Here is a 26,232-nt window from a genome sequence, read left to right on the forward strand (position 1 = left end):
TCAACTTAGGCGCCCCTGATACCCATGGAAGCAGCACTGCTAACTTCTGTTCCATCTAGGTATGTTACCCTGCACCTCTCACCCTTGAGCAACAGTATATTACCACTGTAGAAGGTGTTGTGCGCCCACCCTCTGAATGTTTTCACAACAGTGAGTTTGGACTTCAGCTAATAAAAGCTGATAACTTGTTTTACAAGCCACAACAAACCGAACTGACATGTGAAGATGAACAAGGCAACAATAGCATACACAAAGGGTTGATTTGCAATCTAACATGTCAACACCATCAGAAGGATGCAGGAGTGCGGGGAATGGAAGTATTCAATACATTACAGACGGGTTGGAATATGGCTCATAAGCCACTGGAGAAAATGACACAAAGTGAGTGCATCCATCGCCTTGGGTATCCTGCACAACACTCTAACAATTGTGCAGAAGAGTGACATGTTTGGTGCAACTGATTACATACTCAATGTTTGCTGAGAGATATGAAACTGGGAGACCTTGCTAAAGCGAGGTGACCTCATACCTCATTTGTACTTCACCTGCTTTTCCAACATTACTCTTCAACTTTTCCATGTTAAATGATATCATTGAGGAGGCTTTGCCAGCTTCTTACCTACAAAGACAACACCCTGTTCACAAGTCAAAAATATGAAGAAAACCTTGAATCTTTTTCTTTCATAAAGCACTTTGTAATGTTACATTTTTTTTACTAAAACCTACTATCCCCTGTAATATAAAGGCACTTTCAATGAATGTAAGCTTAACAGTTCTGCCTGCCTGCATACACACATCACCCCAAGTATTGTTACATATGAATTACAAATTAGGAGTATAACACTCATGCCAAAAGGATCCTAGCTTGCTACCCTCAAAAAAGATTTTGGCAGAGCCAAATGGAGAAATAATGAGAAGACTATGTGGATGATGCAGAATGTTGCGAATAGGTGGTGGAATCCAAATTAGTAATTTTGAACCAGAGAGTATCCAGCCTTCTTCCATAACCCATGAGTTTGCAACCTCTGAAGTAGCCAACACATGTATTGGCTGGTTGTCTAAACCAGAGATGATTTTTTTATCATTGGTGAAGAATTCAGGCAGGTCAATCACTGCATCCCACAACCGCACTGAGAAATCCTGTGAACCAGAGATGATTTGTTTGCCATCAGATGAAAATGCAACTGCAAAAACAACTGCAGAATGACCTTGCAGCTTCCTCAGCTGGTGACCTGTCTTTGCATCCCATATCCGTACTGTCTTGTCTTTAGAGCCAGAGACAATAAGATTACTATCAGGTGAGAATGCAACTGATCTTACAGTATCAGTATGACCTTGCATACTCCACAGAAGATGACCTGTCTCTGCTTCCCACACTCGCACTGACTTGTCTTCAGAACCAGACACAATAAACTTGCCATCATGTGAGAATGCAACTGTGTGTACAGAATCAGAATGACCTTGAATATTCCTCAGTTGGCCTGTGTTCACATTCCATATCTGCACTCTTGTGTCTATACAGCCAGAGACAACAAAATTGCCATCAGGTGAGAATGCAACTGATAGGACACCACCATTGTTGCCTGGCATATTTCTCAGCTGGTGCCCTTCATTTGCCTTCCATATTCGCACTGATTGATCTTTAGAACCAGAAGCAATGAGATTGCCATCAGGTGAGAATGCAACTGATGTTACAATTCCAGTGTGACCTTGGAATTTTCTCAATTGGTCTGTTTTTGCATCCCTCACATAAACTGATCCGTTAAATAAACCAGAGACAATTTTTTGGCCAACAGATGAGAATGCAACTGAAAGGACTCCAAAATTAGTATCTTGCAGCCTCCTTAGCTCCTTGCCTGTGTTTGCATCCCACACTTTCATTAACCCATTTTCAAAACCAGAAAGAATTTGGTCATCAGACAAAAATATAACTGAGCGGACAGGACTGGTATGACCTTGCAATCTCTGTGAGCTGCTAAATTTTATATCCCACACCCACACTGAGCAGTCATAAGAACCAGAGACAATAGAGTTTCCATCGTGTGAAAATGCAACTGATTGGACAGGACCAGCATGACCCTGTAGCTCTGCCAGCTGGTCACCTGTCTTGACATCCCACACACAAACTGAATTGTCCCCAGCACCAGAAAGAATTTGTTTGCCATTAGGTGAGAATGCAACTGAATTTATGGGACCAGTATGACCTTGCAGGTCCTTCAATTGTTGGCCTGTCTTTGCATCCCATATTTTTATGCAATTATCCCAAGCACCAGAAACAATTTTCCTGCCATCAGGAGAGAATGTGACTGATTTAACTTGACCCATGTGACCTTGAAACATCATGTCCTGGTGGCCTGTCTCTGCATTCCACACTCGCACCGAATAGTCTCGAGAACCAGAGACAATAGCATTACCATTAGGTGAGAATGCAACTGAGCGGACCCACTCAGTGTGACCTTTCAGCTTCAACAACCGGCGGCCTGTCTTGATCTCCCATATTCGAACTAATTCATCCCGAGAACCAGAGACAATTTTGTGTCCATCAGGTGAGAACACTGCTGAGAGGACCCAGTCAGGATGATTCAGCTTTTTTAACTGGTAGCCTGACTTTGCATCCCATACTCGCACTGAGGTGTCCCAGGAACCAGAGACAATCTGGTTGCCATTAGGTGAAAATGCAACAGATGTAACAGCAGCTGTGTGACCCTGCAGATTCCGTAGCTGTTGGCCTGTCTTTGCATCCCATATCTGTAATGCACCTGAACGATCTTCACAACCAAAAACAATTTGGTTTCCATCCCCAGACAGTGCAACACATGAGACCCATTTATTGGTTGTAGTAATTGTCAGTAATGGAATTGTTTTAGCTGTGGACAGTGTAATAGATGGAATACAACTGAACTGCTGTTTCCAATAGTTGCAGATTGGTGAACAATGATTCCAGGTAGATAATGCAGAAATGTATAAATGTGGAGTTGACTTTGATGCAGGACTATTTGCAAAATAAGCTGAGAAACTTGCAGCATCTAACAAGTATTCTGACATGTCCAGTTTTTGTGTTCCCTGAACAGCATTATTGTTATTCTTATTGATAAATTGTGTATATCTTACCTTATTCACCCATTCTTCAGCATTCTTCAATAATGATGCACATTCAAATTTAGCATCAATAAGATTCATAGCCTCAATCCAAAACAATAGTTTGTTGCACAGGAAGTCATCAAGAAATTGCAACAGTTCATTGGTATCATTATCCACAGGTGCTGCCTGAGAGAGGTGTGTAGCCCAATGTTGTGATGCATATTGTAAAACAGGTGGGAGATTTCTGAGCTTCTCCTGATCAAGTCCTGGCACATCAGAATCAAACTCAAATGATGACTTCAGGTTACAGATATTGAAACACAGTTTTCTCATGATGATGAAACACTGACAAGCCAGCATTGAATGACGAGCAACTTTGTCACAGAACACATTGATCTCTTGACTTGATTGGCCTTCCTTCAGGATGATGCTGAACATTGCTCGTTCTTGAGTGAAAATGAAGTCAGGGAATGAAGTGTGATACCAATATACACATTGATCTTTAGGAGAAACAAACAGGACAGCATGCAGAGATTTCACAGTATTTTCAACAGTTTCCTGATCAGTATCACTCAAAGAAGCTATAACAGAGATACTGATCCTGCTCCCTGCACACAGGATTATGTGGAGGATCTGCAAGCATTGATTAGAGATACGGTCATCAGAAAAAGCATCTCCCAGGATCTGTTGATACAGCTCAGCAACAGCATTTCGTTCAGACCCCCTACTCGATACTGGCCATGAGGTCACAATATTTTGTAACTCTGTGTGCTTCTGAGTAACTGAGAAGTGTTGACAACGTTGACAAGGAGATGATATAAATCTCACAGCAGTTGCAGCATAGATGAAGAATCCCGCTGCCTGGCTTGCCAGTTTTTCTAGATTAGGATCCTCCTTTAAATCTGGGAGTGCAGAGAACAAGTATTTCTCAATATCTTTTTGAACATTGGAGTCATCAATCTCATGAAGCTTGCAAACTGCATTCAAAGGAAATGATTTTCCCAATGAAGAGAATGCAGGTTCTGGCCGACTTGTCACAAGAAATTTGATCCCTGAGAGCTTATGCAAGTTCACAGGATTAAGTAGCTCTTGGAAGAACTGAGTTCCATGATCACTTTCATCAAGAGCATCAACTATTACTACAGGCACCAGACGGCAGTCATGGTGGGCAAGAGATGCCTTCCATGGATCTGCAAGCAGCTTCTCCATCTGGAGTGGCAGATTCGCGTCTACAATCCTAGAGTTACCCTTCAGAACAGGTACAAGTGCATTTGCAAATCCAGAAAATTGCTCAGCAAGGTCACGACAGATTGTTGTAATGAGGAGCTTTGAATTCTTGCTGTCAAGTTGACGTGAACAGAAGAAGGAGACAAATGGAATGCTTGCTTCTTCTAGTTCCTCACAGATAGTGTAAGCAATTGTGGTTTTGCCCAAGCCAGCCAGTCCAGTGAGCCAGTAAACAGATGGCACCTTTCTAGAGTCAGTCTCCTTTACCCAGTCCATGATCTGTTTGATGACATCAACACGGGTATCCTTAGTGCATGGCCCTCGCGGAATATTATCAAAGTCAATAGCAGCAGTGAAAGCTGCATCTCGGGAGCGGGGAAGGGACTGGAAAACTTGGTGCTGAAAGAATATCGTTGAGCTAATGTCAATTTTGGTCGTAAGACGTAATACCTCCAGAATTTCACATGTGTTCCCCTCTATCGATAACATTAAACCAAGCTAACTGTGGTCAATGAAATGCAGTTGGAAAGACCACGAGCAACATACAAAAAATGTATCAAGAGCAGCTTTGATTTTGACACTACAGGAAACGAGCTCCCCCGCATATTTGCTATTACGAACCAATTGACGCGGAAATCCTTGTTTAAGCATGGCTTTGATCTTTTTGTTCTCTTCTTCAAGCGATCTTGGATGTTGTGTTAGTGATTCATAGTTCAGAAGACATGGAAAAGAAGCATACTTCGACATCTTCCCTATAATCCGATCCAACTTCTGCTGGTCCCTACGTTCCTGTAGCTTGACTGTGAGCTCCGACCCTAAATCGAAAATTTTGTTCAAAATCCGTTCCATCTCTTTGTGGTTTCCAGCTGTCTTCTATCAAAAGCGTAAGCCAGAACGACCTACGTCAATATCAGACAGGACGCACATTGTACAATTCAACACACTCGATGAAACCGCTAAGAGCAGTCTTCAAAGGAGGACAGAGACCTGAGCACTGATTGAGAATTTTGACCACTTCATAGCCCGCACTCCAGACGTCTTTTGCAAATTCCTTGACTAAGCGCACGTTAGAGCGCCTGCCAAGACTCAGAGATGGTTATATACCTGTACTCCCGGAGGAGCCTACGACAGCTACCGATGCGCTAGGGGAAGATTGAACATCGGTGTTGTGTCCCTCGGGTGAAGGCGACCTGGACATGACTGGAGAAGTTGTACCAGACCGCGACACATGCGCGCTCTGGCCCGTTTGAGTTTGGGCAGCATTCCTCGACGATGAAAAGCGGCTTTGAAATGATTTCAAACTGTTTGGCAAAAAGGAGAAAGTTTTCTTGTTCTGTGGCTGGTTCGACATGTTGTGGTTAAGTTGCAAGTGGTGGAAGTGTTTGTCACGCTCAACATGGATCCTCCCAGATGGAATTCCTGCGGCGCGTCAAAGGAAACACAGCCCCGTTATCTGACTCGTGTTTGCCCATGAATGGAACTGAACTCTCATCCATGTCAATCCGTGGGATATCCGCATTTCATTTGAATCTACGATACAGGCCCGTCCGGCTCACTCCCCCATCAACGTGACGTAGACTTAGCCAGCCTCGTGTCCTTTCCCAGCATGAACGGCCGGAGCGTCCCGCTATTGGGAATCCTTCAATGAGGCGCTTTGAGTTCATACAAATCACTTCGATTGAATAATTAAACTCACCCGAGGCAAGAGTCAGAACAAACAGCGCAGAGGTGGGTGAAGAAACACCCACCCACTTCGCCCCAAATTCATCCTCGCATTCTTTGACGAACGGAGAACTCGCTCACAACATTGTAACCTCTGTAGATAAGCGGAAGATTAGCTAGTTCGTGGAGACGATAGAGAGCGTACCGACTCGCTGAAAGTTCCCATGGCTTGATATCGGGAATCCGAAGACACGAAGGGAACCACATACCACTCTACCCCTTTTGGGAGTTGCCACCTCCAAACGCAATGTTTGAGATATACACACTTGAGCGCCAATGAGTTTGCATGAGTCAGTGAACACGGAGGCACCATACGGCGTAAAGTTTTCCTTGAATGCCTAACCTATTCGCAAGAACAATGACAGAAAGTCAAAGACACGAAGGCACCATATCACATACATTCTGCCTTCAACGCCGCTATCCTATCCGAAAGTTTGATTGAAAGTCCTACCTCCCCTTTTGAAAGACATATGAAAAAAAGACGCGAGAACCCAACGAGAACTTTCAGAAAACTACGAACCCAACTGATTGAGGTTCCAACGTCACGGACTCTTGAAAGTCCAACGCGAAAATCAGAACAGTTTTGACCCGCAAAACCGAACCAGCGCGTACCTTCGTCTTCCCAGGTATAACCCAGGATCTAGATACGTCCCTCTCCATTTTTAACTTTTCCGCCATTCGTACCCAAGTGTCGCAATTTGAAGGTTGAGACACGTTGAGTGAGTCAATACGTTCACTGATCTACGGCGAGAGGATTGATATATTGATCTATCGCCAGGCGGCGTGCGAGTTTTGTGTCTTCGGGGAGAATGAAGCGAATCGTCATGCTCTTAGGGACTGGCGGGCGGCTCGTCATGTCTCGAGGTAGATCGGTATCGTGGCCATGTGAATGCGAAAGTGGGTGCGGTCACGCGTCGAATGGTAGATGTCGTCGTGTTGTCACTTCATAAGGCGGGGGACGTTGTCTCGCTTCAGATGGACGGGAACCAACGTTTCGCTTCGTCGCCAAAGAGGGCAAGGAAACACGTGACCGTACTGATCATGAGCTACTACTATTGGAGAGGCGCACCATCCCTAAATGGTTGCGGCTGCTTAGTCAGTGCACAGCCACCTCGAAACTGGCAAATCGCGCTTGCATCCACTTCGAAACAAAAGTTCAAGGTATTTCAGGCATTCTACCCTGTAGAGCTGTGTATGAAACATGTAACATATAGTATATCAAAATCTAATCCAGAAATTGTTGTTGTCTGACTCATATAAGTTCTCTCCTGCAGTTTGATTGTTGGTGTCCATCCCAGGAAGTACCTGTCCTGCTATTTCCCTTGTATCCTCAAGCAAGAAACCTAGCGACAACCTTAATCAGCTCACAGACCCCCTTGGGCTTTGGCTTCATGTGCTCTTCAATGGCACCCTCTCCATGTGACCTCCACAGAGTCTTTCCCATTGTCAACCTTCATGCTTTCAAATTTTGGGACATGTGAGGTAAGAAAGTAACCTCTTCTGTAGGTATAGGAGGGTGCCGCAGGATATTCAGTGTTATGGGATGTGATTTTGCATAGTCAGTATGCTTTTGACGCGTATTATGTAATACATTAATTGGTCTTGTAGCCAATCAGCAATTATTACAGCCTTTCTCTTTCCTCCCTCGCGTTTGCCTCAAAATGAGCGCGTAAAAATGATGATCTAGCATTGCTGGAGGGAGACTTCGGACTACTTTTTTAAAATGTGTTTTCTAAATGTCATTTTTCGATTAAATTCCTGGTCCCACGCCCGAATTTAAAAAAACGAGTCCAAAGACTCCCTGCGGAATTGATATTTGATTCGATTTGGCCATAAATCTGACCCAAAGAAGAGGCCATGCGCTAAAAAAGATGATTTCCGTGAAAATCAAAGAAATTGGCAGTAATACAACAAGTACAAACAACCTACAGGCCAAAGGGGCGATGCACCCACTACTATGGCGGCGCAATAACGACGAGATGTCGTATCAAAGAAACGTTCAACAACTGCGCAGGTCCACAACATCAAAGGCTAATATTAAAGCTCTACTCTATCAAGTCAAGTCCGTACAAGTTCGAGGGGGGGATAACCGTCCAAGCCAGTTCTATACAGTTCATTCAATTTCCTTCCAATTCCAATTCCGATTTCCAGTTCGTCTAAGCAGCAACAGCAGAAGGGCGGCCAATAGTAGTAACCTAACCACAATCCCCCATTCAGCAAAGACCAACAAAGAAAAAAGGAAAGAACAAAACAAACCTTAAACCCAATCTTCGTCAACTTTTCCGCATCCACCAACAACCGTCCATCAAACACAAACGCAGGCTTATTCATACCCTTATACACCTCCTCCCAATCAATCTCCAAAAACTCTTTCCACTCCGTCGCGATCACGACGGCTTCCGCGTTCTTGCACGCTTCGATCGCGGAGTGGCAGATCGTCACCTGTTTCTTGACTAAAGGTAATGAGCACGAAAGATAGAACCCAAAACCACGGCGGAGAAACGTACTGGACTCGATGGGTATCAAAGGGCTCGCCTCGCTCAGATCATTCCAGATCTGTTCTTCCTCCACCTGCGGGTCATAGATGTTCACAAAGGCCCTTTCAGACTGGAAGTCCTTGATGAGGGTGATAGCGGCAGACTCGCGCGTATCACCCGTATCAGCCTTGAATGCGAACCCGAGAACCGCGATACGCTGCAAGTAATAATAAGCATTTGTTCCAGTACCATAAAAAAGGAAGAAGAAGCAAACCTTGCCAGTGATAGTATTAAAAAGCGTATCAACAACCCTCTTGGAAAACCTCCGCTTCTGATACTCATTCATCTCAACAACCTGCCTCCAATACGCCGCCACCTCAGGCAAATGCAGGCTTTCACTCAAATACACCAAGTTGAGGATATCCTTCTGGAAACACGACCCCCCAAACCCAACACTCGCCTTCAAAAACTTGGGTCCAATACGGGAATCATACCCAATCGCATGGGCAACTTCGTCGATATTCGCACCCGTCGCTTCGCAGATGGCGGAGAGGGCGTTGATGGAGGAGATGCGTTGCGCGAGCATGGCGTTGGCTGCTAGCTTGGATAGTTCAGAGGACCATAGACCGACGGTTAAGATCCTGTCTTGCCTAATCACACCAGTCAATATATGCGTGAACTCCACAAGAGTGAGAGAGAAAGAACCCACGGAACCCAATTCGCATAAACCTCAGCCAAAGACTGACAAGCCTCCACACCCTCCCTGGTCTCCAACGACCCAATAAGCACCCTATCCGGCTTAAACAGATCAGTAATCGCCGTTCCCTCCGCCAAAAATTCCGGGTTCGATAGGATATCAAACCGACAATTCGGCTTCGAGTTCGCTTCGAGGATGGTACGCATGGACTCGGCGGTGCGGCATGGTACCGTCGATTTCTCAACGACGATCTTGGACGAGTTGGCAACGGTCGCGATTCGGCGGGTGGCTAGTTCCACGTAACTACATTATCCACCATCATCAGTCCCCACACACACACAAAAAGGGGGGATAAAAAGGAGGAAAAAAACACAAACTTGAGATCAGCAGCAAACCCAGCCCCAACACCACTCTTCTTCGTCGGCGTATTCACGCTAACAAAAATCAAATCAGCCTCCTCGATCCCCTTATCCACATCCGTCGAGAAAAAAAGGTTGCGGCCCCGAGCTTGGCGGACGACGTCTACTAAGCCCGGTTCATAGATGGGCAGCGCGAAATCGGGCGAGTTCCAGGCGTCGACGCGGGATTGGTTGAGGTCGACGATGGTGACGGTGATGTGCGGGCATTTGAGCGCGATGACGGCGCATGTTGGGCCGCCTATAGGGGATAGATGTAGGGTGTTAGAAATGGCGTGTGCGGGTGTGTGGATGGAGAGAGAGAAAGAATGCCAACTCACCGACATAGCCAGCTCCAACTATTGTGAACACGCGTTTTGGTCAGAAAAGCAATTTAGTAGCTATTCACGACGTACTGCAGCAGATCTTGGAGACTTTAACAGGCATTGGGCGGGCGGGGACGGTAGAGTGGAGGGGTTGTGGGAGGGGGAGAAAGGGAGTGAGAAATGAAAAAGAAAGTGGTGTGTGGTTCAAGTTTTATTCGTGGCTAATAATTACAGATCGGGACCTTCACGGAATCTTTCCATTTACGGACACTGTCCCTTGATTGACAAGAAAACTGAAATTTGTGTTCACCTTTTGCTCCTTGTCTTCCAGACTGAGAGGTCCTTTTGTCACAAACACAACATCGTACACGGTATACACGATACTCAATACACGTCAGGGTCCTTCTGAATCCCATGAACAACTACTACTTTCTTGTCTTCCTTGCGTCCGTCTTGTCTCTCCGGCAACACCCTACTTCTTCCCCTGGATATCAGCCAACTCGTAAAGATACGTTCCAAGAAGTTTCGTCTAATCAATGAACAAAAAAACCACACGGAAAAACTCTTGCAAAAAACTCACCCCTTCAATAAAGTTCGACCTGTCCAGCTTCTCGTTCGTCGAGCTAAAACGAGGATGAACAATCAGCAAACCGAAATTCAATCCTGCCCAGCCGGCGCTGCTCCCTGCTCGAACGTTCATGCATCCATCACGCAGGGGCCTGATGCTCCACCTTCGCAGCAAGGCCGAACCAAAAAGAAACGACAAAACTCACTGAGCACCATCATCCCCCCTCCCCATAGGCAACAACAACACATTCACTTTAAGACTCTCCGCAAACGTCAGCGTAACAGGAATCGACCCACCCTCCCTCGTCAAATCCGGGTCTTGCCCATACACCGCCTATCGTACGAGATTCCCATCAGCCACGAAGAGCAAAGAAGAAAGAAGAAAGAACCTTGGTAGCCCTCTTCGCAGCCTCGAAATTCCAATGCGTATGATCAGCAACCCACGGCTTCCCACCATGCAAATTCTCAATCGTCAACGTATTCTTCGTGTTCAGCTTCGCAAACTCGGATTCGATGTAGCTTATCACCAAGGGGTCGACGATCTCTGGCGTTTGGGGTGGTACCAACCTACGTGGGTGGTTGAGCGTGTAGAAAGAAAAAAGAGGGGGGGGGGGGGAAATCACCGAATGCTAAACTTCCCTGAGACCTTTGCGGGAATGACAGTCTTGGCTCCAACGCCGCTGAACGCGCCCTCAATACCATGTAACGACAAGCTGGGGTACCGCATCCGGCCCATTAAAAGGTCGACCTTGTCGGTGGTCAGCGCAACCGGACCACCCGCTGCGCTCTCGATATCTTTATAGCTATAATCCAAAGACTCATATATCTCCCTATTATATGCGTCATCATCAGAGAATTCTCATGAAATGATAAAACATACCTCTCCTCCTCATCCGCAGCGCACACCATCTCGTCCACACCAGGAATCAGAATGTTCCCTTGAGAATCGACAAGCTTACTCATGATGGCGATGAGATCCGTCATGGGCTCGTATACCGTTCGACCAAAGACACCAGAGTGGAGGTCCCGTCCGGGCCCGTGGACGGTGACTTTGAGGTATGTGAGGCCTCGTAGGCCGTACGTCAACACGGGGGTACGTGTGTTCAGCCAATAATTGTCCGACTACCATCAATCCAAATCATCAACATGGACGCGGAAGAGGGGAAGGGCAGGGAACGTACGATACAAACACAATCAACACCATCAAACCACCCACCAGGCTTCGACTCCCTCTCAACAAGGTCATCGAGCCCCTCGCTCCCGCTCTCCTCCATGCCTTCAAAGCAGAACCGCAGATTCACAGGGAGGGCTTTACGTTGTTGGTGGTGATACTGAAGAACGTTAAGCCACCCCAACACGGGGCCCTTGTCGTCGGAAGACCCACGACCGATGAGTTGGCCGGTACTTTCGTCGATGGTCAACGTGAATGGGTCAGTGTTCCATCCGTCCGATTTATTTGCCTACACTCCCCCGCATATAAGCACTTGGAATATCACACAAATAAAAAGGGAACTGACAGGTTGAACGTCGAAATGCCCATAGATAAGAACGGTCTTCTTGCTCTTATCATCCCCGATCCGGCCAAGTATCGCGGGGGGTAAATTGAGTTCTTCCCCGTCCATGGTATGTTTACCTAGATCGACGAGCTGGGTGGAGACGCCTACGGCTTTGAGGTGGGTGTTGAGCCATTCGCCCATTTTGACGACGTCGGCGCGGTGGGTTGCGTCTCCGCTGATTCTGTGTTCATGAGTGAGTACATTCAAAGAGACAGAGGGAGGAAGGAAGGGAGAGAGTGGGCGTACGTACGATGGGATAGCGACGGCCTCTGCGAGCCTTTTGATAAAGGCATTGGCGTTGGTGTCGACGAAGGAGAGGAATTCTTGTGGGGCTGGCATGCTGGGTGGTGGGTTGGTAGTTGGGGAGAAGACGATGGTTAAAAGAATCAAAGTTAAGGTTGTAAGAAGGCGATAAGATAAGATAAGATGTGCGATAACGAGTTTAAATATCATCAAATGACCCTCCTGATCATCATGGCCAGCAACAATGATGCATGGGATCGACCAGTACCATCCACGTCTGTAAGCAATACACGTCGACCAGCACCGCCTCCTACACCTATAAAAGATGATTGGGAAGACGACGACGACGAAGTGGACGAAGAACCCCCCTCTGAAGAACTAAACAAACAGATATGGGAACACGCGTACGTCCTCATCTTCTTCCCCCATCTCCATCCTAACCCCCTTCCTTCCTTCCTTCCTTCCTTCCTTCCAGAAACACTAAAACCCTACACCCAATGCCCGCCCTAATCCTAACCAAATCCCCGTCAACACACCTCCCGCCCCAAGCAGCGTTCACACAACAACCCTCCATGCGGATTCTCAAACGGCCCTCTGCCTCCACCTCCCAGTCTTCTTCCGCCAGCTCACAGCCGAATGGGGCGGAGACGATGAAAGAGAGGGAGAAGAGGTACCATGCGGCACGGGAGAGGATATTCGGTGGTGATACGCCACCACCGCTATCGCCACCACCTACGACGGACAAAATGAAGCCTCAAACGCAATCAGTGGTGAAAGTTGTGCGTGAACCGAGGGGTCCGGCCAGTGGCAAACAGTCGACGAGTAAGGGGTTCGGAGAACGGAAGGGGAAGCCTCCTCTGAATACGAAACCTCCAAACGCCAACGCTGGGGAAGGTGGGAGGGACGTCTCGTGAGTTGATTATACCTTGTTGAGATATCGATATCCCTGGAATTATGCATTATTTTCTTCGTGGAATATTGCTGTATGGCAGAAAATTTTATAGTCGGCAAACATATCCGCCGCTCAGCCCAAAGGCAACGAGATATGTCAGATTCAGGTCGATAATGTGTGAAGCTTAGTGTGAACAGTTCATGAATGTCAACGAACATCTTTATTTGACAAAGCAACGGTGTGGGTATGGATCATTCGGGGGTATATACAATGTTTAGGTGGTCTCTCGTACGTGAGATATGGGTCCCAACCCACCAACATCGCCCCTTGGAGAGTACTGGAACAGTAGGGTATGCTTCAAACGACCATGATCACCCCCATCCCTTAAAGAGCCCTACATCGAGCAAGAGAACATTCACGGGGGCTAATGTTACCTGACCAGATGCCTACGCGTCTAGTCCTGCACCCTGGCCGACGCAAAGATGTGCAATTCCACCGTTGGCCACCACAGGTCTCGGAGTTTGCACAGGTAGGAAGATCACATCCAAGACGCCAGCGAGCGTAAGAAGCACGATGACCCTCAAAACTGGGTTTTTTTGCAAAGCGGCGACGATATTCTGGAATTAGGTTCGACGTTCGATGAATGTGGCATGTACTTGATGTTCAGCCTCGAGCCAGATTTCTTCGTTTCAGGTGTCTTCGCCAATTTTTTCGGAGAGGGTAGACAATCTTTTGTATCGGAGCCAGGTTTCCTTGGGGCTCGACTTGCCGGGCTTCTTCCCTTCCGTATCCTCAGCCTTAGGTGATTTCCTTGGAACGGTTGGCGTCCTAGAACTAGGACCGGGTCTTGATGGACTGGGATTTCTGAAGCCGAACTTCCTCTCTTCAGCTTTGAGCCACCCCTGTTCCATCGCATGTGCCTTTGTATACACAAAACGCAGAGCGTCGCGTATACAACTGACAAGGTCTGGATACGGCATACGGTATACTTCCGTTGTCGGGAAGAACACGTACGACCAACCTAGAAACCCATAAACATCAGTCACTCCCTTTAAAAAGAATAGAGAAACGCACCAGGCATAATCCACCCTCTCCCATCCATCCTCCTCACCTCCTCCTCATCAAAAACAACCTTAGCGTACGGGGTCCCCTTATACTCCCCCCTCCCCACCTTCGCACCCCTAAGCACAACAAGCCTCGTCGCATTCTTGATCTTCCGCTTAATAGCACCAACATAAACCGCTTTCCCACCCATCCGTTTCTGGTTCGTAGCAGAGAAGAAGGACATGGGTATATCGAATTTTTTCCTCTTCTCTTTTCGCTTCTTGTTCAGATAACTGGTGCCGCCTTCCCATGTAGGTCGGGCAGCAGCATTCGTCTCAGCGTGTGTAGGAGTCAACCCAAAGTGTCTCGCCACTTTATCCGACCACGTCTCGAAAGGTGCTTGTAAAGGCCACCCAAAAGGCGGCGCCATCTTCCACAACACCCCTACGGGCGCCGCTCGCAGATTGAGTGCGTCTGAGCGGAAGGTGGGGAAGGCGGAGGGGTTGAGTTGGGTCGCTGGGTGGGATGGGTCCAGGTATCCTTCGTTTTTTTTGTTTGTGGGGGGTTTCATTGAGGGAACTATTATTCCGATTGGGGATCCTGGATTTTGTTTGCGGAACTGAGTGAGGGGTGTGAGGGTTGGGTGGAATATGCTAGAAGAGAAGAGGTACTGAACTGTTATTTTGCCGAAACGCGGGGCTTTAGTTAGTCTACTCAGTTCTGGAGAGCCCCGCATTTCTTTTTGTGATGAAGACGATGCGGTGGTATGAGGCGGGGCGGAGAGCTGGATGCTTCAAAAAGTCAGAGTCATGCTGATGAGAAAATCTAGCGGAGTTTGTTGATCGCGTTTTCAAAGCGGTCTCCTTTCACTACAACCAATCGCTTCATCGTCGCACGTCCTCCCACACAACAACCAGCAGCACATAGGACGTTCAAAACAAGACAGACAAAATGAAGCTAGTTCGGTCCGTCTACCCCTTCCTTTCCCACAAACCGTCCTGATGAAATCGCATCTTACAGATTCTTGATGAAGTTGAACAACGAGACGGTGACAATCGAGCTGAAAAACGGATGCATAGTGCACGGAACAATAACAGGTAACCTTCCCATCCCATCCATCCATCCCTTCCACTCACTCACTCACTTAAACCCCCAATCTAGGCGTAGACATGCAAATGAACACCCACCTCAAAACCGTGAAAATGACCATGCGGAACCGTGATCCCACAACCCTCGACTCCCTCTCTATTCGAGGAAACACCGTACGGTACTTTGTCCTCCCCGACGCTCTCCCCCTGGACACCCTCCTAGTGGACGACGCGCCCAAGCCTAAAGGGAGGAAGAAGGAGGATGCGAGGGGCCGTGGGAGGGGTGGACGCGGGGGTCCTGATCGGGGTGGGAGGGGAAGGGGTGGGGGACGTGGTGGTGGGCGGGGCCGTGGACGAGGCTTTTGATCAAGGCGCGATGGGCATGTAAGATAATTTTTGGTTGTAGCGACGTGTGAATTGAGGGTCATATGCTGACTATGTTGTTGAAAGTAGTCATTTCTGCTCTCCCTCCCTGGGGATGAGGTTTTCCATTTATTGCCGGCTTTCCTTACATTAGGGCAGTCGTGTTGTTTTCAAAAGAACCATTGCACACTTACGCGCAGTGATCCTTCTGCAATGTATGGGTCTTGATCATGTACTTTGGCGCAAATGGATGTATCATCCGTTTGGCAAACTGTGTCAAAGATGTTAGGTTGCTTGCACGGGTCTGGTCCATCCGATTCTTCGAGATCTGTTCGCTGACTAGTTTGGAAATTTCAATCTCGAATGACTGTGGTCTTGCAATCCGATTATGATTTTCTTCACGCTTTACAGGTTCCAACTGCAGGTTTTTCTTCCCGTCAATTGACAAAGGCTCTGTTCAAAAAAGTCTGCTAGGTTTGTTTCTAGACAACATTTATCAGTGAATCTACCTATGTAAAAAACTCCGCCAGGCCGTCCGGATCCATGACTGGTATCAAATTCTGTAGGGGTATGTTGTCGCCCATCTCATCACAGAAAGAAAACACTATCCCATCATGCTCTTCCATAAGCCTTTCCAAGGTATCCGCGTAATCGCAAAGTATGGTGTAGTAGTGGTCGCGTTTCATCTCCAAAATTTCGATATCGAATGACTCTGGTCTTGCAATACAATTATGAATTCCTTGACGCCCCACCGGGTCCCATTGCAAGTCTTTCTCCCTGTCGATTGACATGCGGTACCGCATATCAATCATTTTTATAAGGTGATGAATCTCGAAGGACATTGGCCCCTTGTAACGAAAGCAGCGAAGATTGGGTAGAACGACACGACTTGGAGGGAGATACTGAGGAGTGTGCTGTGGCCTTGCTGGATTTAGGTGATAGAAGACGGGCTCAAATTTCCCTCCCCATTTGCAATGCAGTTCTAATTTTTCCAAAGTCTCCATGTTGGTAAGCATGGCGATCAACGCCTGCTCAGTTGTCTCCCTATAATTTGTCACCTTGAAAGAGAGCTCGCGGAGTGAGCACGAAGATCGGGAGAGGAAAGTCCCGATACTGGCGAAAGGCTCTGCACCCCGACTCTCACCACATATAACCCTCATCCGAGAGAGGGCAGGGGTCGTGATGCAATCCAAAAGTCTCGTGATCATAGAAATATCCCCCAGGGATGCCATAGTAAGACTAGACAGATAAGGGAGTGCAATGACAGCGGGATGGAGGTTGTAGATGAAACGAGAATATATACTGAGAAGTGCACAATGTACCACGTTTGGAGTGCTTGCTAAAAGTGACAAGCAATCTTGCCGCATGCACGACTTCATTGTGATTTGGGTAAGTTGATGCATTGGAATGTCCATTGCCACTTTGTCGAACACGACAAGATACGCGTTTCGGAGACATGGTGCATATGAAATCCGCCAGATGGCCTTTCTCAATTCTGCAGGCGAACTAACAACAGTTGGAGGTCGAACGGCAAGAGTAGTCAAGGAAGGAAGGGGAAGTTTTTCGAGGCCCTCCCAACAGGGACGGACGAGGAAAGTGCTGACATGTAGCCAACGATGGGAATAGCGTGCAAGAAGATCGAAAACTTCCACTGGTGGGTTTTTCACCCATCCTGCTGGATCACGCTCCATTTCTTCAAGGTGTATGGATAGAAGAAGTTCTCCGGAGCGTAATAGCCATGACTTCAGCAGTTCCAATTGAGCCCTATACACCTCGGGCTCCCTTCGGAGGTTGAGAAAAATAACGTTCCAGAGCCGAGGATAATGCAAAACTAAGCATCGCCACAGCTGGCATATCTTTGCCAACAGTAACGGCGATGTAAGTTGCTTGGACCTCACAAAGTTGTCCGGATCGCTGGCCTCGTAAACAGGTTCACAAGCCATTATCGAGATCTCCAAGATAATCTCTCTAGGAAGAGAAAGAAAGGGAGTTCCTGCGTTGAATTGTTCTCTCAGATCGCGCGACCTCAACGATAAGCTAGTGGTGGCGGAGTCGAGTTCTGGGAACTTCTCCGGTGGCCAATCGAGTAGTAACTCTGCAAGGGTCGGACCACAATCGCAGGACTTCGCTGGCATGTTCTAATCAAGACGAGCAGTAGGGTGTGCAAGAGTTCAAACAGTGCGTTTGAGTTTGCAAACTTTTGCTGGACGAACGCTTCGGAAAGGAGAGTGCGAGAACGTGAGCGTGGGCGACGTAGAGGCGCTGATCGTGAGCGGAAAAGTTGTGAAAGGCTGGGGCGTAGGCGGTGCTTTTGAAATTTGTGGGCAAACTTTGTGCGCGATTCAGGTTTGATGGGGGAGGATAAAAAAGACAGTGAACGATCGTCGCAGCATGGATGTTGGAGCTTGTTTGGTTATGTGTACGTGTCCTACTAGTAAGTAGTGCTGTCAGTTCCAGTCACAGAGTTTCAAACAACGGAACGGAAGCCATCATCGCCGAGCAGCTGAGCTGAATCACACAAGGACTGCAAGCTTATTATAACAAAGCCATCTAGCATTGCCATCCCTTCTTTTCTCTGGAAGACACTCCCTCATTCAGGTCTGGCATTACAGCCTCTTTGGACGACGAATGGCATGAACAAGCGTAACTGCGCATCATGTCTGGACTCTGACCAAGCTGGACAACACTTCATTTAGATAAACATGGCTCAGAGACTCTTGCCAATGTCCGGAATGTATTCGCCCATCAACCAAGGAGAAATGACGAGTTGTGCGTGAGGTTTTGACGAATAAACCGATCCCTGAGTCCCAGGATCTCTTCATCCCTTATAAGACTATCAACAGTGCCGAAGGGCTTGTTAAGACGAGCACTCAGCCCTTGAAGTATGGCTTGTTCTTTGTCTCCGGAGTCTCCAATAAGTTGATCCATCCGATTCTTTGAGATATCAATCTATTTGCTGACTCGTTTTGACGCGTCCGTCTTGCCCACAGGAGTCAGTCGACTTCCACTAAAGGCTCTATTCAAAAGCTTCTGCCAGGTTTGTTTCTAGAGAACCTTTTTCACAGTCCAGCCAAATTCCTTGAAATCTATACGTCCACTCATCCAACACTCCTCTGAGTCTTCCAACTAAACTTTTCAAAAATCCGCCAGGCTGTCCGGATCCATGACTGGCATCAAACTCTGTAGGGATATGTTGTCGCCCATCCCATCAAAGAAAGAAAACGTTATCCCATCATGCTCTTCCATAAGCCTTTCCAAGGTGCCCACATAATCACAAAGTATGGTGTAGTAGTGGTGGTCACGTTTCATCTCCAAAATTTCGATATTGAATGATTCTGGTCTTGCAATATGATTATAATGTCCTTCACGCCCTACAGGTTCCAATTGCGAGTTTTTCTCCCCGTCGTTTGACATGCGGTACCGCATGTCAATCATTTGTGTAAGGTGATGAATCTCGAAGGTCATGGGTCCCTTATAACGAAAGCAGCGAAGGTTGGGTAGAACTACACGACTTGGATGAAGATACTGAGGAGTGTGCTGTGGCCTTGCTGGATTTAGGTGATAGAAAACGGGCTCAAATTTCCCCCCCCATTTGCAACTCAGTTCTAATTTCTCCAAACTCTCCATATCTGCAAGCATGGTAATTAACCCCTGCTCACATGTCTCCCTATGATATGCCACATGGAAAGACAGCTCGCGGAGGGAGCATGAAGATCGGGAGAGGAAAGTCCCCATACTGGCGAAAGGCTCTGAACCCCGACTCTCACCCCATATAACATGCATCTGAGATAGGGAAGGGGTCATGATGCAATCCAAAAGTGTCGTGATCAGAGGAACCCCCGACAGGGATCCCACAGTAAGACTAGACAGATAAGGGAGTACAATGACAGCGTGGGGGTTGTCGTTGGAACGAGAATATAAGCCGAGAAGTGCACAGTGTACCACGTTTGGAGCGTTTGCTAAAAGTGACAAGCAATCTTGCCACATGCACGACTTCATTCTGATTTGGGTAAGTTGATGCATTGGAAGTTCCATTGCCACTTTGTCGAACATGACAAAATACGCGTCTCGGAGAAATGGTGCATATGAAATCCGCCAGTTGGCCTTTCTCAATTCTGTAGGCGGACGAGCATCACCCGGAGGTCGGACAGCAAGGGTAGTCAAGGAAGGAAGGGGAAGTTTTTCGAGGCCCTCCCAACAGGGACGTACGAGGAAAGTGCTGACATGTAGCCAACGATGGGAATAGCCTGCAAGAAGCTCAAAAACTTCCACTGGTGGGTTTTCTATCCATCCTGCTGCCTCACGCCCCAATTCGTCGAGGTGTATGGATAGAAGAAGATCTCCAGAGCGTGATAGCCATGACTTCAGCAATTGCAATCGAGTCTTATACAACTGGGGCTCCCTTCGGAGCTCGAGAAAAATAACATTCCAGAGCCGAGGAGAACGAAAAACTATGTGCCGCCACAGCCGGCAGATCTTTCCCAACATTAACGGCGTTGTAAGTTGCCTGGATTTCACAAAGCTATGCGGATCACTGGCCTCGTAAACAGGTTCACAAGCCATCATCGAGATCTCCGAGATAATCTCTGCAGGAAGAGAGAGAAAGGCTGTCCTTGCGTTAATCTGTTCTCTCAGATCGCGTGACTTCAACAATAAGCGAGCGATGGCGGAATCGAGTTCTGGGAGCTTCTCTGGTGGCCAATCAAATAGCAACTCTGCGAGGGTCGGACCACAACCGCAGGACTTCGCTGGCATGTTGTAATCACGACGAGTAGTAGGCCGTCCAAGGGTTCAAACGCTCTGAAATCGGAAGCAGAGTGCGAGGACGTGAGCGAGGGCGACGTAGAGGTGTTGATCGTGAGCAAAAAAGTTGTGGAGAACTGGGGCGTGAATTTTGAGAGTTGTGGGCAATCTCTGTGCGCGATCCAGGCTTGATCAAACTTCAAGCTTCAAGGACGACTAAGAAAGACACTGAACGAAGGTGAACGACTTGTTGCAGCGTGGAGTTTGTTTGGTTATGTGTACGTGTACTCTCAGTGCCAAGAGTTTCAAACAACGGAACGGAAGCCATCATCGCCGAGCGGAATCACATAGAACCTCACTGACCAAGTTAAAGGACCGGAGCCATCTAGCATTGCCGTATACCATGCTCTCTCCTTTTCTCCGCAGGGCAGTTCCCGCATCGAGGTCCATTACAGCCTCTTTCCTCGCTTCGAAATTCCAACGACGGAGATGGACAACCGTAACCACCACCTCCGACGCGCTGACGATCCACAAGCTAAAGAACACTTCATTTCCATACATATGGCTCAGAGACTCTTGCCAATCTCCAGAATGTATTCACCCGTCAACCAAGCAGAAACTTCACCGTACATCCGATGTCCCCATGTCCATCGCGCCCGTGACGGAAGGTGGTGTCCAGGTTACCAAGAATGGTATCGCCATCACCTGGACGGACGGACACAAGTCTTTCTTTCACGCAAATTTTTTGGAGCGCCATGCCTTTCCGACGAAGCTTGCAGAGTCTCACCACGACCACTGCATTGTGCATGAGGCTTGGACGAATGAATCCATCTCTGAGTCCCGGGATCTCTTCATCCCCTATGATACTATCAATAGTCCCGAAGGGCTTGTTAAGGCGATTACTCAGCTCTCAAAGTACGGCTTGCTCTTTGTTTCCGGGGTTTCCAATAAGGAGACTTCGAACAACGCGTGTGAGCTACGTGTATTGGCTGAAAAGTTTGGTGAAATTCGCCCGACATTTTATGGACCTCTATGGGACGTGATCAATGTGCGGAATAGTAGAAATATTGCGTATACTAACCTAGATCTTGGACTTCACATGGATCTCCTGTGCGTCGCCCCTTCCAGAGTAAAACGTTTACCAACTTACAATGTTTATGTAGATATTTCCAACATCCACCGCGATATCAAATTCTCCACTGTCTTCGCAACCGCGTTGTTGGAGGAGCCTCCATTTTTGTAGACTCCTTACACGCCGCGCGCGTCCTCCGCGATACTCATCCCAACGACTTCGACACTCTCACAAAGACCCCCGTCGCTTTCCATTACATCAATGACGGACACCATCTTCATCACAACCATCCTACCATTGAGCTGGCGCCCCTATCAACACTATCCTCCCCTTCATCCGAGCTCGAGATATCGCACGTCAATTACTCACCACCGTTCCAAGCCCCGCTTCCGCTCAGCACGTCGAGAGAATTCTATCTCGCTCTACAACGATTTTCGAAACTATTGAACGATCCCCAGAACACGTATGAGTATACCCTTCGTGAGGGCGACGCGGTGTTGTTTGATAACCGCCGCGTCCTGCATGCACGAACAGCGTTCACTGATCCGGGATCTGAACCGGGTAAAAAAGGAGAGACGAATAGGTGGTTGAAGGGCTGTTATCTCGAGGCGGATGGCTTGGTTGATCGTATGAGGGTGTTACGGACGAAGATTGCGACAGGACTGATTTAAAAAGTTTAAAGCGCTGCTGGCTTTCGCTTTCATCGGAATGTAAGGAAATCACTGTATAAATGTTAATACATTATGTAGCTGCAGACTGGTTATGTCGGATCTCCGTCTGTCTTCAATACGCTCAAAGGCTACCTCGAGGTCGTTACCCATCCGCCAGATGCTTGTCTCCGATTTGTCTTCAAGCTTGACTGTAGCAGTGAAACGGAGGTCGAAGAATCCGAGGGAGTTGGGGTCGCTGGTAGTGCCAACAGTCTTCAGAAAGGCGCGGCCTGCAAAGCACAAGGTCGAGAGACGCGTATTTCGTTTCGGAATCAGGAATGTTGCGTGAGTTTTCGAGCGCGACGAAGGAAGGCGCATATTTTCCATATTCATTACAAAGCCCATTGCATTATTTGAGTTCGGGCGCTGGGACGTTTGATTCCCAGATCATAGATGGAGGTAATGTTGTTATCTTTCCCTGAAACGGAACGGCCCGGTGCCGGGTCTTCACCGATACATCATTGCCAAGACGAATTTTGCAGTGTTTTCATGACTGCCAAGGCCTCCGACTTGGACACACGCTTCACATTGGATCCAAAGTTCACAGCCGCTCAAGGACGTAGTACCTGCGCACGCTCACCTACGCTGGTGGGGATAGGGTTTTCCCTCTGATTCTCGTCACTTGTCATTTCAATTTCTGTAGACTATGACAATGTATGGCCAACAACCAACAACCTTCAAGAGCCAATCAACCAACGAAAAAAATGGAACTCTGACTGGCCATGAGTGGATGGAAAAGATCTCCTTTTCTTCAATCGAATGTCTTCTACCTTGCATCGTTCATTCCCTGTTCATTCTGAATCATCGCCATCTTGCGTTCTCGGATTTCTCTAGTGCCGTTCCTTGGCGAGAAAGCTTCATAGAAGGCACATAATCTTCCGCGCTCAACGGACCTTCGAGGTTTTACGACAATCTGGTGTATCATCTGAGTCCAACAAACCTCCTCTGTTCGGCTGTGAAAAGGCACCTAGTCGATCGTACCCTATCCTGATAAGTTTGTCATTGACAGGGCCTCTTCGGGCAGTAGATACGCCCAAAATCCATTCGCCGACGATGTTTAAGGAGCAAAGAGCCTTTTTGCTGGTATGGACTCGTGTCGCGGGTATATAAGGGGAGTAACTTTTGAGATGAGATCGTCAATCCAATGCTTGTCCTTCAGATCCTGAGCGCAGCTCTTGCCATCTCTCTTGCAAAGGCGAATCCCGTCGCCGTCGATGTTCATAACTGGGAAAACCCTTCCGCTGATGGGGCTTTTAAACGCGAAGAACTCATTGTTGCAAGTCTCGCCGGTCATTATTCTCAGTACATCCCCGGCCCCACCGAGACCAGCCTAACTCTTCGCTATCATCAAGAACGCGCCACCTGCCTGGACCAGTTCGTATGGTACTGCCAGATCCCTGCAGGAGCGTGTATTGCTGCTGTAGGCAGTATCGTGTGTATCCTTTTTTACACAATCTTCATTATTGCTCAAATAAATTATTTAGGCCCCGCCTATCAATCTCTGGTCTCTTCTACCTTGCGCCATCGCCGCTGTTTGTGCATCGGTATGTAGTAATTTACGTCGAGTCTGAGATGAACGTTACAGTATTTTTTGCGTTCAAGGTCGCTCTCACGCTCGGAGCTTTGTGCTGCAACGGCGTTATTAAAAATTGCGACAACCCTTCAGGTTTCGCGTCCGGCACCCGCCCGGTCACGGGAAACGTTATGGCGGCCTTGAACGGAGGTAACGGCGACACGCCTTTCACCAGAGGTTCGTCAACATTTGAAGCCGATTTTTTGCCGGCTAACAAGTAAATTCAGACACATTTAGGAACGGATTCAACTCCTATCTGTGGAGCCATGGCTCCGAGGTTCCTAAGTAAGTCTCTCAAACAGTCAGGTTGTACGTGAATCCTGAACGCTATAACTTTTGCAGTGACGATGATTTCAATAACATGTACAACAACTTCTTGAATCGCGCTTTTGTAAGCCTTTTTACCCGATTCAGGTCTTTCTCCAGCTTCTGACCTTGACGTGTAGTGTAGCTTTGGACCAGGAGAAGGAGGGAACGGTTGCCACCCAGCTTCTGTCTCTCGCGATTCAGTGAGATCGCCCTTTAACCGCTCTTATTGAGGTCACACTAACATTTCCCTTTTAGTTTAACAGCTTCCTTCACCGTCCATAAATCAGCCGTTTGAGGTTCAATCAAGCAAGAGAAATAAGTACCGCTTATGTGCATAGTACGCCATAAAAATTTTCATGTTTTTTTTTTCGTTCCGGTGGATCTGTTTTGAATAAAGGGATTGTTGAGTCACACAAGTGAGAGCGTCGGTGAATGCACACACTGGTAGGACTTCACCAGAGGCTATCTGACATGATTAGAATGTTATTTGAGCAATGGTGAGGAAACTTGTGAAAGTCACATATTGAAAGAAGACAGTCTCTGGAGATAAAGCAGGCTCTAGACGATATAGCGCCGACATCTCGAGGCCAATGCCTTAGTGATCCTGTGAAGGTACGTTACAGACAAGATAGCGAAGAGTATGGTCTAGAATTACATAAAGCTGGTTGGCTTGGGTTGTCATCGAAATGTAAGAAGATCATTGTATAAATTTTGTCAATAACGACATTGCTAGATCGGTCTACAAAGTTATAGTTTAGCGCCGCCCTTCTTCAATACATATGCAATACCAGCCCCAAGCACCACCTTGCCAGTGGTCAAGTTCTTTGTCTCGAAGGCCACCTCGGTGGTACCGTGAGGGCCATTACCCACCTCCCAGATGCTTGTCTCCAATTTGTCTCCAGGCTTGACTGGGGCAGTGAAGCGCACACCGAAGAATTTAAGTGAGTTAGGGTCGCTAGCGCCGACAGTCTTCAGAACGGCGCGGCCTGCAAAGCCAAAGGTCGAGAGGCCATGTAGGATGACCCCGCCAAAGCCGGCACCTTGGCCTATTCTGGGGTCTGTTCATTCGGAGTCAATGAATATAACGATAGATGCTATCTCAAACGTAACACACCAATGTGTAGAGGGTTATAGTCTCCGCTCAAACGGAAGACGATAGCTTGCTCTGGTGTTGTTTGTTCCTCTACTATCCAATCGGCCTTTCGGTCTTTCGGGACTGGCTTTCCCTGAGGGGGACCAGCAATAAACTTGGAGTATTTCTCGCCGGTTGCCTTCGCCCCGAGATTAAAGGATGAGGACTGGACGATTGCCCCACATTAGGGGAAAAGTCGGAATGTAAGTAATGAAAAGTTTCTCACGAAGAGTTTAGCGTATACAGTTCCTTTTGGATCAACGAGGGTGTTCTCCGCTGTAAGAATAATGCCACTCTCTTCGAAGAGTAGATAAGTCATGATATGAAGGGAAGAAGTAACTGACAACGCACTGTTCTCGACGACGCCTGTGTACCGAGTCTTCCATGTCCAGCCGTCTCCGCTCACCAGAGGGAGGGGCTTGATAATCTCGATAGATTGGGTTGCGTGCACCTAGTATACCGTATTATGAACCTGGCACTACCTCCAAGGTAGTAGAAAAACTGACGACACGGTTAGGATTCAAAGGAGGCAAACCCGGGATAGGGCGCCCCTTCACCCGGTCGGCAAAAAGGTTCACATCTTGATCGGCACCCTTAAGCTGTAAGACGACAGGGTATGTAGGGAGAGCAGCAAAGTTGGGGTCTATAGGTGTCGCTGTAAGCGTGGTGTGCGTAAAGCACAGTATACGGAGTGATACCGACCAAGCTCTGCTCATATTGTCAGCGCACAACATTGTCAGGAGAAACTCCATATCAGCGTACCGTAGATAAAAGGGAATTCATCGTTCTTAGCACCGACTCCAACAGCGTACGTTAGAAGGTCGCGTTTGTTCCATGCCACCTACGTTGGGTCACAGAATTAGCTTCTCCTTGTAAAGTATGAGGGTGTTACACACAGGCTTGTCAGGAAGTGTGTAGCCAACGACTTGTGATAGATCTCCAGGCATAGTGAATGATGTTTTGAGCGGAGAGAGAGGAGAGAGTGGGGATCATACCTGGTCAACGTATATAACGC

The 26,232-nt window shown here is 47.7% G+C and overlaps 10 protein-coding genes across 10 annotated transcripts; 4 read left to right on the top strand and 6 right to left on the bottom strand.

Moving 5' to 3' along the window:
- Window positions 1-822: 822 nt before the first annotated feature.
- LACBIDRAFT_325394 (WD-40 repeat-containing protein) lies at window positions 823-6,690 on the bottom strand (the record flags this gene model as incomplete). Its single annotated transcript, XM_001879030.1, has 11 exons — window positions 823-3,063; window positions 3,112-4,707; window positions 4,855-4,993; window positions 5,048-5,181; window positions 5,234-5,364; window positions 5,413-5,727; window positions 6,005-6,059; window positions 6,112-6,124; window positions 6,176-6,198; window positions 6,297-6,368; window positions 6,643-6,690. The coding sequence occupies 11 exons, from the start codon at window positions 6,688-6,690 to the stop codon at window positions 823-825; spliced, it is 4,767 nt and encodes a 1,588-aa protein (XP_001879065.1).
- A 1,496-nt stretch (window positions 6,691-8,186) lies between these two features.
- LACBIDRAFT_317263 (UDP-glucose/GDP-mannose dehydrogenase) lies at window positions 8,187-10,046 on the bottom strand (the record flags this gene model as incomplete). Its single annotated transcript, XM_001879031.1, has 8 exons — window positions 8,187-8,225; window positions 8,287-8,483; window positions 8,538-8,724; window positions 8,782-9,157; window positions 9,217-9,507; window positions 9,582-9,861; window positions 9,941-9,958; window positions 10,016-10,046. 8 exons carry the CDS (start codon window positions 10,044-10,046, stop codon window positions 8,187-8,189), a joined length of 1,419 nt encoding a protein of 472 aa, XP_001879066.1.
- A 228-nt stretch (window positions 10,047-10,274) lies between these two features.
- Window positions 10,275-12,387, bottom strand: LACBIDRAFT_291036 (glutamate carboxypeptidase; the record flags this gene model as incomplete). Its single annotated transcript, XM_001879032.1, has 9 exons — window positions 10,275-10,454; window positions 10,506-10,548; window positions 10,699-10,826; window positions 10,882-11,059; window positions 11,116-11,322; window positions 11,373-11,614; window positions 11,674-11,952; window positions 12,010-12,229; window positions 12,299-12,387. 9 exons carry the CDS (start codon window positions 12,385-12,387, stop codon window positions 10,398-10,400), a joined length of 1,443 nt encoding a protein of 480 aa, XP_001879067.1. The 3' UTR covers window positions 10,275-10,397.
- Window positions 12,388-12,522: 135 nt separating this feature from the next.
- LACBIDRAFT_317265 (uncharacterized protein) lies at window positions 12,523-13,205 on the top strand (the record flags this gene model as incomplete). Its single annotated transcript, XM_001878808.1, has 2 exons — window positions 12,523-12,695; window positions 12,767-13,205. The coding sequence occupies 2 exons, from the start codon at window positions 12,523-12,525 to the stop codon at window positions 13,203-13,205; spliced, it is 612 nt and encodes a 203-aa protein (XP_001878843.1).
- Window positions 13,206-13,872: 667 nt separating this feature from the next.
- On the bottom strand, window positions 13,873-14,798 carry LACBIDRAFT_325398 (uncharacterized protein; the record flags this gene model as incomplete). The annotated part of the gene is made up of 2 exons (XM_001879033.1): window positions 13,873-14,204; window positions 14,258-14,798. The coding sequence occupies 2 exons, from the start codon at window positions 14,796-14,798 to the stop codon at window positions 13,873-13,875; spliced, it is 873 nt and encodes a 290-aa protein (XP_001879068.1).
- A 319-nt stretch (window positions 14,799-15,117) lies between these two features.
- On the top strand, window positions 15,118-15,912 carry LACBIDRAFT_184078 (small nuclear ribonucleoprotein SnRNP). Its single transcript, XM_001878809.1, has 4 exons — window positions 15,118-15,192; window positions 15,248-15,324; window positions 15,389-15,699; window positions 15,766-15,912. Exons 1-3 carry the CDS (start codon window positions 15,179-15,181, stop codon window positions 15,679-15,681), a joined length of 384 nt encoding a protein of 127 aa, XP_001878844.1. The 5' UTR covers window positions 15,118-15,178; the 3' UTR covers window positions 15,682-15,699; window positions 15,766-15,912.
- Window positions 15,913-16,187: 275 nt separating this feature from the next.
- Window positions 16,188-17,813, bottom strand: LACBIDRAFT_325400 (uncharacterized protein; the record flags this gene model as incomplete). Its single annotated transcript, XM_001879034.1, has 1 exon — window positions 16,188-17,813. One exon carries the CDS (start codon window positions 17,811-17,813, stop codon window positions 16,188-16,190), a length of 1,626 nt encoding a protein of 541 aa, XP_001879069.1.
- A 2,939-nt stretch (window positions 17,814-20,752) lies between these two features.
- Window positions 20,753-22,164, top strand: LACBIDRAFT_184002 (gamma-butyrobetaine hydroxylase; the record flags this gene model as incomplete). The annotated part of the gene is made up of 2 exons (XM_001878810.1): window positions 20,753-21,531; window positions 21,585-22,164. The coding sequence occupies exons 1-2, from the start codon at window positions 20,825-20,827 to the stop codon at window positions 22,162-22,164; spliced, it is 1,287 nt and encodes a 428-aa protein (XP_001878845.1). The 5' UTR covers window positions 20,753-20,824.
- Window positions 22,165-23,347: 1,183 nt separating this feature from the next.
- On the top strand, window positions 23,348-24,423 carry MISSP23.5 (ectomycorrhiza-regulated small secreted protein; the record flags this gene model as incomplete). The annotated part of the gene is made up of 7 exons (XM_001878811.1): window positions 23,348-23,635; window positions 23,688-23,747; window positions 23,806-23,953; window positions 24,004-24,061; window positions 24,119-24,167; window positions 24,223-24,285; window positions 24,373-24,423. The coding sequence occupies 7 exons, from the start codon at window positions 23,348-23,350 to the stop codon at window positions 24,421-24,423; spliced, it is 717 nt and encodes a 238-aa protein (XP_001878846.1).
- Window positions 24,424-24,654: 231 nt separating this feature from the next.
- Window positions 24,655-26,058, bottom strand: MFP-2 (multifunctional beta-oxidation protein; the record flags this gene model as incomplete). Its single annotated transcript, XM_001879035.1, has 6 exons — window positions 24,655-25,143; window positions 25,200-25,356; window positions 25,444-25,510; window positions 25,562-25,668; window positions 25,724-25,872; window positions 25,980-26,058. Coding segments are annotated over 6 exons (870 nt in total), but the record flags the coding sequence as incomplete, so codon positions are not given.
- Between the last annotated feature and the right edge of the window lie 174 nt (window positions 26,059-26,232).

Source organism: Laccaria bicolor, genomic scaffold, assembly GCF_000143565.1.
Source record: "Laccaria bicolor S238N-H82 LACBIscaffold_7 genomic scaffold, whole genome shotgun sequence".
Taxonomy (NCBI): domain Eukaryota; kingdom Fungi; phylum Basidiomycota; class Agaricomycetes; order Agaricales; family Hydnangiaceae; genus Laccaria; species Laccaria bicolor.

What these genes read in the sequence shown, in the direction of transcription:
- LACBIDRAFT_184078 (XM_001878809.1), top strand. An exon ending in AGTGCACGGAACAATAACAG is followed by an intron (nt 15,325 to 15,388) that starts GTAACCTTCCCA and finishes CCCCCAATCTAG; the next exon opens with GCGTAGACATGCAAATGAAC.